Source organism: Equus asinus, chromosome 4 (genome assembly GCF_041296235.1).
Source record: "Equus asinus isolate D_3611 breed Donkey chromosome 4, EquAss-T2T_v2, whole genome shotgun sequence".
NCBI classification, from domain to species: domain Eukaryota; kingdom Metazoa; phylum Chordata; class Mammalia; order Perissodactyla; family Equidae; genus Equus; species Equus asinus.
Window position 1 is genome coordinate 45,458,553 of NC_091793.1, and position 14,324 is coordinate 45,472,876.

At 41.4% G+C, this 14,324-nt stretch overlaps 1 protein-coding gene across 2 annotated transcripts in view; it reads left to right on the top strand.

Moving 5' to 3' along the window:
- RFX4 (regulatory factor X4) overlaps positions 1-14,324 on the top strand; it is a 160,752-nt gene that overhangs the window by 120,732 nt on the left and 25,696 nt on the right. For both annotated transcript variants that reach the window (XM_014865835.3, XM_070507197.1), the window contains exons 12-13: positions 2,763-2,857; positions 3,262-3,379. In XM_014865835.3, coding sequence (XP_014721321.1) covers positions 2,763-2,857; positions 3,262-3,379 — 213 coding nt within the window. The remainder of the gene's footprint in view (positions 1-2,762; positions 2,858-3,261; positions 3,380-14,324) is intronic.

Genomic DNA, 14,324 nt, shown 5'->3' on the forward strand with positions numbered 1-14,324 from the left:
TTTTTCCCTGCTAGAAGGCCAGTGGAAGTGTGGCTGTGAGCACTCTAACACCACAAGCCGTACCTCTGATGGTTGTGTCCCCAGGGTCTCATGCCGGGCCAAGCATGGAGGGGGTGCCACTGATGTCTGTGTGGGACCAAATAGTGAATGGAAACCCAGGATGATCTGACTTCTAGTTCTGCCAACCACTGCTAGCAGCATTAGGCTCAGCTTTCTCCTCCTCTCAGCGCCTTTTGTGGGGAGGAAAGTGTGACCCAGACTCAAGGGGAAAAACACAGTCACCGTCACTTGCTTTAGGGATCAGGCTCTGAGCCTTTGCTGGGGCACCACGGGGTCACTGCTGCCTCTCCAGCAAAGACCCTGTTGGGGCTTTCTCTTCAAGCTCTCTCAGGCTGGGGACAGAGTGTCGCCCTTTAGGGCTGTGATTGTATTCTCCTAGAGGAAGGGAGTGATGCGGTTCAGTTCAAACTGGGTGGTATTTACTGAATGCCTGTCTTGGGTCAGGCACTCTTAGATGCTGAGCAAAAAGCAGTGAATAATATGGGCACTACCCTTCCCCCATGAAGCTTAGAGCTAACGGTAAATCAGAAGTTAAACAAGTAATTTACAAATGGTTGCGTCTTACCAAAGAGGACATGCTTTGTGATGCAGTGCCAGGAAGAGGGGGATGAGGAAGGGCACCAAGCCTGAAGGCAGTGGCCTGGCACATAGGTGTCATCCCTGCACCTCCCAGCCAGACAGCTGGGAAGTAAGTCCCTGACACAGTGAGCCAGACCAAAGGTCACTTTGAGCAGGGCTAGGGGCAACTGTGTGCTGCACTCTCCTTTCCTTACAACCAGTTGACAAATCTGCAAATTCTTGCATCACATCCATGATGTAGATCCCAGCTAGGAATGCTTGGCTCACCTTAAATTAAAAAGTGCATGCTGGGACTTGAGCATGCTGCTTAGACTGAGTGTTAATGGTGCTATGGTATGAGCATGGAGTTGGGATGGCCAACAGACCTTGATTCAAACCCTGGCTTTTATGCACTGTGACCCTAGCTTCCAAATCTGTAACATGGGGATGACGCAAGGGGTTAAATAGGACACTGTGTGCCACATGCCTGGTACATGGTGTGCTGCTAATATAGTGAAATGGTTAGGAGGTGAGCACTCAAGTCAGGCTGTGTTTGAAACTTGCCTCTGCCATTCACTAGCTGTGAAACCTTTGGAAAGTTATTCATCCCTGAGTGCCTTTGTTTCCTCGTTTGTAAAATGGGGTAACAATGCCTACCTCCTTGGGTTGTTCTTCCATTCATTCAACAAACATTTGAGCACCTACTGTGTGTACCAGGCACTGTTCCAGGTGCTGGCCTCATGACATGCACATTCTCAGGGGTGTCTGAGGTTAAATGAGCATGTCCATGTACAGCATTTAGAAGAGTGCCCAGCACATGGCAAGCACTCAATAGATGCCAGCAGTTAGCACTTTCATTGCCACCACCGTCATCATCATCAGATACACAGACAGTGTTATGAAGAGTGAAAGAACACCAAAGAGAAATTCAGAGACCTGGGTTCCAGGCCCTCCTCTGTCACTCACTCACGCTCTGACTTTGAGTGAGTCATTTAATCTCATTAAGACACAGCTTCCTCATCTAGAAACTGAGACAGATCAACTAAATGGACTTTTAAAGCCCCTTCTCACTCTACAGTTTTATGACCTTCTGGTCCCGGAAGCCGACCTCTTGTAGCGGTCATCAACTAAGTAAAATAGAGCGGATTGGCCAGTCCTGTGAAGTGGGAGAATGAAAACTGCTCAGACAAATGAAAACTATAGAAATGTGAGGATTTTGAATTATGGTTTGATTTATTGAGCTCTGCACACAAAAACACAAAAAAATGTAGAGAGAAGAGATGTTTCAAAGTGGAGCGCACCACAGCTCGCTCTAACTTCCTCTTTTCTATAGCGCTTCACTGATGGCAAGTCCTTCCAGATTCAGTTACTTGACTTGCAGCTGAAGACAGGTAGTAAAGTGGAACGATTATCTTCCTTTCACTAATGCAGAAACGGAGGGCACAGAGATTGTCTCCTTCATTCCACAAATATTTATTAAGCATCTATTGCATGCTGAGCTGGTTAGGCTACTTGCCCAGCATAGTTGTGGTTCAGAAACATGTAATTTATCAAATGTGCCCTACCATGGGGCAGAGGGCAGGAGAGCAACAATGCCTCTACCCATTCATGCAAGCAAGCAAGTACTGGATAACAGCTCTATCAAGGTAATGCACCAGCTAATCAAGACATTAGATAAAGAACTAGCAGGGGAGACGCACACACACACGCACCCCTAACTATGACAGTGTTACTAGTGGTGGAAGGGAGGTAGAATACAGATAATGAAGTGCTATGAAAGTAGAGGGGAGGAGTGACCAATTCCACTGGCAAGGGGCATGGGGAGGTAAAAAGGATTTCACAGAAGGGTCATTTCAGCTGGGCCACAAAGAACCAAACAGCCCAAGCAGAGGCAACTGCCTGAGAAAAGCAGAGCTTGTTGGGAGAAAAGCAAGCGACATGGGGTGGCCAGGGTTTAAAGTGTTCCCAGGCTTGGAAGATGAGCCTGGAAAGGTAAGTTGGGGCATATTTTCTAAAGCCTTGAATGCGCTGCTAAGACTTTGGAGTTATAGTTTATTCAGTTTCGTTCCTCTCTTCTTCTAAGAGGCATCTCAATTTAAACACAACTGCAGTGATGTGGGGGGGCTTCTCTTATTGTTTGACAGTGTATCAGGAGTTTGACCACCTCCTGGAGGAGCAGTCTCCCATCGAGTCCTACATTGAGTGGCTGGACACCATGGTGGACCGATGTGTTGTGAAGGTTGGTAAGCTGGAGTAGAAGGTGCAGCCCTGGGTCCTGCAGCCCATCACTCCCCTTGTGACACTTGGGCAATCCAGTGAGCTATCTGAGCAGCCACGGAGCCCTAGGGTTCTAAGCAGAGGCCTGGGCCCCCCTCAGGAGGTGGGGGGTGCAGGTGACAGGACTCTGAGTGTCCCTCCCCAAATTCAACCAGGTCAGCGTCAATTTTATCTGCTGTGTACACTGGGTCTTGACATAAGGTCTCATTTTTTAAAATATATTTTTGCTGCTAAAAACAAAAAGTCAAAAACCATTGCTCCATAGCATTGAACTTGGAGACCATAAACCTTCCTGTCATTTTTCTAAGAGACAGTAATAAGTGAAAGTTAAGTTGATCACTGTTTAAGCCATGCACTCTCTTATAGGTGGCTGCCAAGAGACAAGGGTCCCTGAAGAAAGTGGCCCAGCAGTTCCTCTTGATGTGGTCGTGTTTCGGCACAAGGGTGATACGGGACATGACCTTGCATAGTGCCCCGAGCTTCGGTAAGGCCACCTCAGCCCTATCCACATACAAACCCCTTTCCTCTGGGCTTCATGCATCAAGTCCACCACTCCAGAGTCACCCACGATCTCACTTGCTATCTCTGGGGCCACATGGACATCACCCTGAAATGTATCCATTCTGAAAGAACACAACATTGTTAGGACTTTCAGGGAGAACGGTGGAATTGCATGCTAAAGTATACAAATCTGAAAAAGAGAGGTTCACACACAGATAGCATTATTTGAGTTTAAAGAGGAAGAAACAGCAGTGGCTGTATCCCGTTCTGCCAGGTGTCCCCAGTGAATGCTGCTTCCACAGGACTATTTTGCAGAATTTCATAGTGCGGACTTCCCAAGACGGGGCACGTGAAGAAGCTCCGAGGTCAAACATTTGCAAGTGTCTTGATTAACACTCCGGCAGTGGGTAGACTGTCTAAAGTTTTCTTTAAAAACGTGTCCCAGTCTGATCCCTAGAAGAGAATTTTACATTCACTTTCCCTTTTGTTTTACTGACCCCTTGGGTTTTCATCACCTCCAGGAGACAGCCCTACCCCAAGTCCTCGTCTACTGTTTTCCAGTGTAACAAGACTTGAAATCTCTGCCCAGAGGTGCTTATAACAGGCTCTGTGGGCAGGAACCTAATCGCCGACTTGGGGTGAACGCTATGCTACATTGTGGGACACAGTTTTCTATTTTTCATTGGAAAGAATGGCGTATGCATTGAGTCCAGGTCATCATTAGCAAAGTGAGGTGGGACTTCAGGGCGTTATCCAGACATTTGAAATCTCGAAACACTGTGGCCTCAAGTTTCTAGGCATTTCAGCAAAGGGCTGTGGATAAATTTTCTGGGTAATTGCTTCAGTTCTCTATTTTACTTTGCAAGTAGAGATGTGGTTTTGTTTCTCATTATCTCCAATTAAGCCAATCAGCTCTGGATTTTGCCCTGGGTTTAATTTGACACTTTTCCATCTAGCTTTTTATGGTCTTGTCACCATTTTCCAGTTGTGCTATACAATGAAGTGAATATGTGGTGAAACAAAGAAGGCACTATTTTTTCTAAACAGCTCTGTCCATGAAAGACTGTGTTTACCCAATTGGAGAAGTGTTTTGTTGTGGATTTCTTTAATCTCAGCTTTGGGAAGTTCTCTGAACCTGCCTGCACCATGGCTACAGATGGAAATTCTCTTTGAGCCGTATATGGAAATGCTCTGGTGACTGCTACCTGGGCAGTGCCATCAGGCATGGCATTTTGATGACTTCCAGTTCAGCATAGTTAGTGTTAGCACATGTTACCTCTGGCTCTGGGAAAATCATTCGTGCATAACTGCTTTCACTTAAGCGGATGGTTGAAAAATATTTGAGATTTTTTCATTGCTTCAAAATCAAAGAATCAACAATATCACACGCTTTAATACACATTACACATCCACAAAGGAAGCATCCTTTCCTTGTTTTATCTCTTATTCTTCAATTTGCCGATTTTTAAACGAATTATGTGTACTACCAAGTACCCTTCATTAGACAGAGAAAGCAATTCCTTTGCAGTATTCTTTGCAATTCACTTGTTTTTACTAAGTTAACAGTCAGTGTGATAAAGGAAGTTTGGACAGTAGCACAATTAGGGTTCTATGAACGGATTGAATTTATTACTAAGAAATATTGTTCCTTAAAATGTGTTTATTTCTTTTTGAACCACACACTATTTTAGGATATACTGGAACCTCAGACAAATGGCAAAAGTGGTCACAAGTCTTTTAGAAATGGAAATAAAGAGATATTAACCCAATTTCACTTTTACAGTATTTTTCAACGCTAGGCAGGTTGAAATAATACCTGTTTCCAAGTGCATTTAGCAAACTGTCTGAAAGGGTCCTGCTCATCCGACTCATTGTTAAGTTTTGCAGCTTGGGGTGACAGGCAAGTTGAAAGAATCTGCAGCAGACAAAAGCCCAGCTCCCCCTTTCCGCCTGTATATGTCAAAGACACAGTTGGTGGTTGTGTTTGGGTCATGTGTTCCCTGTATAAAAACAGCTAATTAGGAAAAAGAGCCCTCTGTTCCCTGGCCCCCTCCCCCAGCCGCGGGGGCCAGCTCTATATCTTATAACTCCCACACGATCCTTGTCGCGGTGAATGGTGCGGGGTTTGTGTGTCAGCATAGCAGGCTGACCATTACAATGATCGAGTGGAATATCGCAGTGATCCTGTGGGGGACTCCATCACCTCTTCCCAGAGCAGCCTCTTTCAAAGGTAGTTGACTCCTTTCTTCTCCTTAATTCCTTTTCACTCTCTTCTCCCTAATTCCTTTTCACTGAAAGAACCTATGCTGTGAACTAAAGTAGCCAGACTTTCTTTGCTGCAAGCAGTGGTTTCTAGCAAAATTAGTCAGCAAAGGTGGGCTAACAGGCAATGAACTTTTTAGTCTTAATAGAGCTAAGCAAATTAGAGTTTCTATTTTTTTTTTTTAAACAAAAACATATTTTCAGTTGACTGCTCTGATTTCAGTTCACAGGATACCTGGATCCCAAGTCAGTGCAGGTGCCTTTACCCTTTCACTCAGGGTTTTCACCAAATGCCCCTTATTTCCCTGTTAGGAACTTCTAGAAGGCAACAATAGTTTCTGAAAGTAGTTCGGCATAAAACAGATTGAAAAGGAGTCCTGGGTTTGATGGCTAAGGGGACAGGATTACACATCATTCCCCACATTTCCACTTTCTCACGCCTGTTTTCTGACCTAGCATCAAAGCTCACAGACTTGGGCAGGGCCTGGAGGCCACATGGGAGCAATTCTGTCAGGGACAGGCTCCCAGAGCAAGTGCCCATGATGGAGCCTTCCAGACTACTCTATGCTTAGATGTCTTGGCCTGGCACTCTTTTATCCAGAACCTGCTGCACTGCAGGATCTTGACATTTGAAATGTCACCCAGGCTCCCGCCAAGCACTAGGAGGCAGGACTTTCTTTCCCTGTATTCAGGAGAGGAAGCAGAGACCCAGAGAGGAGAGGGGATTTGCCTATGGACGCATGGCAAATTAAGCTGAGCTCCCCTCAGAATCTGTCCCATGTCAGAGTTCGTGTCCTTTCTGCTATGCCACACTGCCACCCCCTCTTCTAACTCTCTTTGGTTTAATACTACTAATAAAAAACAAAGTAACATTTATTGAGGGCCTAGTATGCACTAGACATAATATTAGGCACTTTCTCATTTAATTCTCACCACAACATGTGAAACCTGCTACTCCTGCCCTCACTACAACAGAGGAGGAAGCCAAGGCAGAATATGAAGTGAAAGCAGGATAATAATCATTTTAACAAATATTTAGGAAGCACACACTACCATTTAATTCTCACACTAATTCTGCAAGGCAGATTATAATAGGTGCCTTTTTATAGAGAGGAAAAGGGAGCTTGGAGAATTTTCTTGCTCAAGATCAATATGGCAAGTGGCAGAGCTCTGTTTCAAAATCAAATCTGCCTGACCACGAAACCTATGCTTTTTCAACTACCACAATTAAGACAAATACCCTGGGCTCAGATGCATGGGACAAAAAGGCTAGATAAATGTGTTCAGTCCTCATTGATGGTTTTTTAAGAAATCCCTATTGATGGATTAAAAAAATTTAAAGCTATGAGAGAAAAGAACAATAACTAGATTATCATGAGTAATAAGAGATGCCAGGAGACAATGGAATAACATCTTTTAAGTGTTGAGAACAAAGAACTGTCAACCATTATTCAAGAGGGAGGGCACAGTAAAGACATATGTAGTTATACAAAGACTAAGAGAATTTGGCACCCATAGAATCTACTATACTTTAAAAAAAAAAGCTATTAAAGGATGCATTTCAGCAAGAAGAAAAATAAAGCCATAGCTAAGGTCTGGGATGCAAAAAACAAAATGATCTAGTTATTGTGGCTGTGTAGCAAATTACCCCAAAGCTTACTGGCTTAAAATAATCGTTTGATTATGCTCCTGGAGTCCGTGGTCGGGAATTTGGACAGGGCACAGCAGGGGTGGCTTGTCTCTGCTCTAAGATGTCTGGGACTTCAGATGGGAAGATTCAAAGGCTGGTAGCGAATTGACAGCTGGAGGCTGGAATCGTCTGGAGGCTCTTGACTCACTTGTCTGGTGCCTGGGCTGGGATGACTCGAAGACTCAGACTGCCGATCAGGGTGCCTTCAAGTGGCCTCTCCATGCGGTTCAGTTTCCTCACAGCATGGAGGCCTCTGAACAGTTAAACCTCTCACATGGTGGCTCAGGGCCCCACATGTAAGTGTTCGGAGGGGGAAGCCACATTGCTTTTTATGACCCAATCTCAGAAGTTAAAGTGTCACTTCCCCCATACTCTGTTGGTCAAAGCAGTCACAAACCTACCAACATTGAAGGGAGTACACTGACCCCCAATTCTCAAGGGAAAGTATTTGGGGGCCCTGTTTTAAGATGAGAGAAATTTTTAAATATGTAAACAAATTTAATTAACTATTGATTATAATTTAAAAATTAAATTTATGTGTTAAAAAAATAAAACCAAATTCTAGAAAACAGTACAACATAAGGTTGTGGGAAGGGAATCTTCAAAGAATAGCTAAATCTTACAAGGTCTTTGTCTCAAAATACTAAATAACTTTAGACTTTGTTGAAAAAATGTATAGTTTGGATTTAATAAATGTGTAGGATATATGTTAATAAATTAAGTGATCATCAATAAAAGAACAGAATCATAATTTACTGAGGAAAAATGAAAAACTATGACAACTTAGAGATGGCAGGATAAAGAAGCATAGATAAATGATGGCAAACAAAAACCACAAAATAGGATGCTAGAAATAAGATCAAATAATCATCACAGTAAATGAAAAAGTGTCTTCCTTTAAAAAACATCAGACAAATGTTTTTACAGCCAACTTTTACTAAACTTTTAAGAAACGTAAAACTTTTAGTTTATGAAAATGAACATGAAAAGTGATGTTTCAGAGAATAAAAATAAAAGAAGGAAAGCTATACAACTCATTTTATGAAGCTAATATAATCTTAATTTCAAAATTTTGGAAGAATAGTAGAGGAAAAGAAGATTATGACTCAACCACACATAAATATAGATTAAAAACTCTAAATAAAACACTAGCAGATCAAATCCAGCAGCAAATTGTTTAAAATCATGATTAATAAGGCTTATGCCAAGAATTCAAGTATGATTCAAAGTCAGAAAGATTACTAATTAACATACTCTATTAACAAATTAAAAGAAAAATCATATGATCATTTATATAGATATAGAGAAAAAAACATTTGATACAATCCAGCTCTCAAGTATGATTTAAAAAGACTCTTAGCAAACTAGGAATAGAGAGGAATTTACTTAATATGTTAAAGGGCACCCAAAAATCTGCAGCAAACATTATTCTAAATGGTGAAACTTTAGAAGTTTTCCCATTCAAGTCATGGATAAGACAAGAATGCCTTCTTACACTATTTCAAATAAATATGAACTGGAAGTCCTAGCCAATGCCATAAGAAAAAGAAAGGAAATACAAGAATTGAAAAGGAAAACACAAAATTGTCTTTATTTATAGATGTCATGATGGCTGACAATGAAAAGAGAATCTACAAACTAATAGAACAAATAAGAATTCATCCAGGTTACTAAATTGAGTTTTTTAAAAAATCATTGACATTCTTAGCACTAAGTAGAAAATATAGTTAAGTATATATATCTCTTTCTCCCACTCACAATAGCAACAGAAACTAAAAGGTACCTACAAAATAATTCTAACAAAAATTGTTTGAAGACCTTCAAGGAGAAATTTTTAAAATATTATTGAAATATACTCTGTTCATGTTTGAAAATGTTCAACATCAAGAAGATCTTCTCATCCTATTAATATATAAATTCAATGGAATTCCAGTCCAATTCTTAACTTTTTTCCTTTGATTTTGACAATCTGATATTAAAATTCATATGGAAAAGCAAAAGGCCATGAATAGTAAAGACATTTCCAAGGGTAAAGAAGAACAAATTATAGGGATTTGCTTGCCTGATATTAGGTTTAGTACAGAGTTAGACGATGTGGTGTTCTAACATAGTTAAACAAATTGAATAATGAAACAGAACAGAGATGCCCAAGAGAGAATGCCATGAAACTTGTCTTCGCCTCATCAGATCCTTGTTCCCTTGTCTGTAAAATGAGAGGATTGTATGGATGATTTATGTGACAGAGATGGCATTAAAAATCAGTGGATAAAGGTTCTGGGACAAGCATTTTAGGGTAAATAAAACAAAATTAGACCATTTCCCTATAACTTCTGAAAAGAAAAATCTAAATAAAAAAAAAAAGCCCTTAAATCTTTTGGAGGAAAATATGGAACGATATCTTTATGACCTTGGAATAGAACATTATTTCTTTAAAAAGGCACAGAAAAGGACAAATCATAAAAGAAATTACCAAAATTCACTACATTTGGATTTTAAACTTCTATTTAATAAGCACAGCATACACAAAGTTAAAAGATAAAAGACATAGAAAAGGAGAAAATATTTTGCAATCCATATAACAAAAGATTAATAACCCCTCTAAATAAATGTTTTAAATAGTCCAATATAAATTCAGATACCTCAATATTCTCCAAATACCCCAACAGAAAAATGGGCAAAGACTATGAATAGGCAATTCACAGAAGAGGACATTCAAATGGACAACAATCATATGAAAAGATGGGCACCTTTCTAGTAATTAGAGTAACGCAATTATAAAGAATGTAAGATAACATTTCACACCTTTCAGACTGCCAAACATTATATTTCATGTACTCTCAGTAGGAATGTAAAAAATTTTGGTGAGCAATCTGGCATTATCTCGTAAGACTGAATATGCAGGTGTTCTTGGACCCAGCGAATCCACTTCTGGGCCTACATACAAGAAAACAGGCACACACAAAAAAAATATTCATTAGGGGCTGGCCCCGTGGCTGAGTGGTTAAGTTCGCGCACTCCACTGCAGGCGACCCAGTGTTTCGTTGGTTCGAATCCTGGGCGCGGACGTGGCACTGCTCATCAAACCACGCTGAGGCAGCGTCCCACATGCCACAACTAGAAGGACTCACAACGAAGAATATACAACTATGTACCAGGGGGCTTTGGGGAGAAAAAAGAAAAAAAATAAAATCTTAAAAAAAAAAATATTCATTAAAGCCAATTTCCAATAGTGAAAAATGGTAAACAGCCTAAATTCCCTCAACAGGAGAATGGATAAATAAATCGTGGTGTGTTCAAACAATGGCCATCAAACTAGAGCTCCAGGCATCAGTGGGGGTAGATTGTCAAAAGCGAGTTGTAGAATGCTCTGTAAAGTGTGATCCATTTATATCAAGTTTGGAGACAGAATTCAATACCATATATTATTTATGGATACATGAAATATGCAGTAAGAGTATAAAAATGCGTGTGAACAATAAGTACCAAATTCAAGACAGTAATTACATCAGAGGATGAGCACGAGGAAGCAGAGAAATGGGGTTCAGGAAGGGAACACAGGGGCTTCATCTCTATCTTCAATTAAAAAAATCTGATTCGAATATAGTTAAAATATTAGAATGGTAAAATATACAGCTGGGTGGTGAGTCCATTCACATGCTTTCCTATTTGTTTGAAAATTTTCCTAAGAGAAAAGAAATGCTTTGATTCTATAAAATGCATTTGACTATGTTACCATGTAACAACAAAAATCTCCTCTTGGCTCCATCCTAATACCTTTTGCCATAACAGGCTCTGATGCTCACTGGCTCTGTGACTTTAGGGGACTTGTTTAAACCCTTTGAGCCTTCATTTCCTCATGTATTAATTGAAGATAAATATGACACCTTCTTCACGGTCTTGTTGGGAAGTTGAAAGAGCTCAGCACCAGTGCATATGGTAAGCTGTCAGGGCTTGCTCATTTCATTCCCTCGTCTAACAAGTGTTCATTGGGCCTCTACTGTGTGCCTGGCACTGTTCTAGACACTAGGGATAGAGCAGTGGGGGAAAAAAAAAACGAAATAAAGTCCCTGTGTTTATGGAGCTTACAGTCTAGTGTAGGGAGGCACGTGATGAAGATAAATAAGTTAAACATATAGTCGAGCAGATGGTGTTAAGGGCTAAGGAGAGAAATAAAGCAGGGAATGTCAGCTGTAATTGCTTCTCTCCTGTCTGTCTCTCTCCCTTTCCCCCTTCCCACTGCCAGCCCTCCTTCCTCCGCTTCCCCCATCAGTCTTTCTGTGTCTGCTTTTTCACTTTCCTCTCTTCTTCTATTTGCACTGCTCCTGTGCCCATGATGTCCTGGCACTGAATCGTTTGTTGCCCACTCATCTTAATGATTGCTTTCTGCTGGCTAAGGACACTGTGGCTTTTGTGGAGTCGGTGACTGAGCTTTAAGTTTCCTTTGTGCTCAGAGCACTTAGCACGAGTGTAGGCAGGTAGCGGCAGCTCTACTGACTCTTGGTTGAAAGATGATAGAAAATTATCAGAGCAACTGGGTAACTGATCGGAGCCATTCACGAAGAGAGCTTGCAGCCCCAGATCAACACTTCCCCTGGAGTGCTGGCCTCCAAGCCCAGCTCTGATGTTTTCCAACAGTGTGGTCTTAGGCTAGTTTCTTCACCTCATCAGATCTTTGTTTCCTTTTCTGTAAAATAGGGGGTTGTATAGATGATTTCTAAGGTCGCTGCCCGTGCTCCCAGTACTAAACCCATTTTTAAAGTCTAGGGTTTTCCATTCTAATTCATTGTTTCACAGTGTCTTTCTTTCTTTCTTTCTATCCTTGATGACTTGGAGAAACATCTCAGCAAATATTTCTTCATTTTGGAGACCATTTTAAGTATTTGATGCTATCTTTTGACTTCTTTGACTCTATGCACAAAACAGTCATATTGTAGGATCTTATAACATTAGTAGCAAAAGGGACCTTAGAGATAATAACAATAGTTACTATTTATTAAGCAACTACTGTATACTTTTCCTCATTATGGTACTTTGTAACAGGTTTTATGGTCCCCCTTTTAGACAGCCGTATTGCACGACTGATGAACAACTTCAGAATCAGACAGTCTTGGGTTCAAGTCCTGGTTCTGCCACTTAATAATTGTGTGACATTGGACAGTTACATTACCTCTGTAAGCCTCATTTTCCTCCTTTGCAAAAGGAGAGTATCACTCAGCTCAAATGGTTGTGATGAGGATTAAATGCAATAGTAAATCTACAATGGTTGACATACTGGCTGCCACAGAGTGAGGGCTAAATGGCTGATTTCGTTTTTAACATTTACAAGGAGTAACTTATGCAAGGTCTCAGTTGCCAAGTGGCAGAGCTGGATCTCAACCTGGGCAGTTTGGTCCAGCATCCATGCAGTTATGCACAATGGTATACCTCCTCAGCAGTTCACAGGACCTATTTTGGGGAAGTGGATTGAAATTTTAGTTTTTGAGACTGCATCTCACAGTGACTCAGCAAAACCTGAACCTTGCTGAATCCCAAGTGGGGTTGAAAAACAGACACAGCACTCATGGGAGAGGAAGAATGTGGAGAAAGTGCAGGACAGGGGACCTTGGCCTTGAGCTCTGTAGATGTGAGGATCAGAGGTTGCGGCAGGCTCCAAAGAGACAGGGGGTATAGGACTAGTTGTGCATGGCCTGCTGGGCATCCGGAGGCTTCAGTGTTAAGCCAGGGATTTTTTTCTGTAGCCTTTCTAGACCAAAAGAATCAGTCTCTTGGAAATGAAGGGTGTGTGTATGTGTGTGTGTGTGCAGAAGTCAGGTGCAATTAAAAAGGAGAAAATTGATAAATCCCACCAAGGAAGAGTCATCCAAAAGCCCTCACTGGCCCCCATCACCTTATTTCTGAGATTGGAAAAGGCATAGTTCCCAATTCACAAGGCCCTTCTAGGCACCAAGTCCTTTATTTACCCTGTGCTCTGAGGAGGCTGGACTAGATGATCTATAGGGAATGGGAACAGAGTTTGGAGCCAGATCAAACTGAGGCAAATCCCTACTTAATTCTGATGGCGAGACTCATTTCCTCATCTGTAAGAAAGAATAAGACTGCCTATCTCACAGCTTGTTGTAAGGATGAGAGCTGTGTGAAATGCTTAGCAGAGTTCTTGGCACATAGTAAGCATTCAGTAAATGGTAGGTGTGAAGACAATGATGATGATGATGGATAATGATGATTATGACAGTGACAACAATTATAATAATAGTAGTGGTGATGATGATGATAGAATCACAAGGTAAATAATGTCAGAGAGTCTCATAAGGCCTCTAAAAAAGCCTTCCCTCTAAAAAACTAGAGAGAAATAGAAAGAGAAGGTCAGTTTGTAGCTAGGCGGGAAAGAAGTTTTGATCATTTCATAGAACTGCAGGATATCCACATGGGGATGTCCTCTTGGGAGTTAGAAACATGAGACTGGAGATGAAGACTTGGCCCCTCTCTCTGACTCTGGTATCCATGAAGTCTTGATTACAGCAGACCTGAATTGAGCCCCTTCATATGTGGATCATTCCACTGTCCATGGTAGCAGCATGACATGCAAGAAAAGAAGGTTTGAAATAATGTGTTATCTATTAATTGTATCATCTTGCACAAGTACTTGACTTGCATAATAGGAATAGAAGTACCTACCTTACAGGGTTGTTTAGAGATTAAGTTAGTGAATATTAAGACTTTGAGCACAGAGACTGGCACATTGGAAAAATCTTTTAGTGTTTTTTTTTTTTTTTAAGATTTTATTATTTTCCTTTTTCTCCCCAAAGCCCCCCGGTACATAGTTGTATATTCTTCGTTGTGGGTCCTTCTAGTTGTGGCATGTAGGACGCTGCCTCAGCATGGTTTGATGAGCAGTGCCATGTCCGCGCCCAGGATTCGAACCAACGAAACACTGGGCCGCCTGGAGCAGAGTGCGCGAACTTAACCTCTGGGCCAC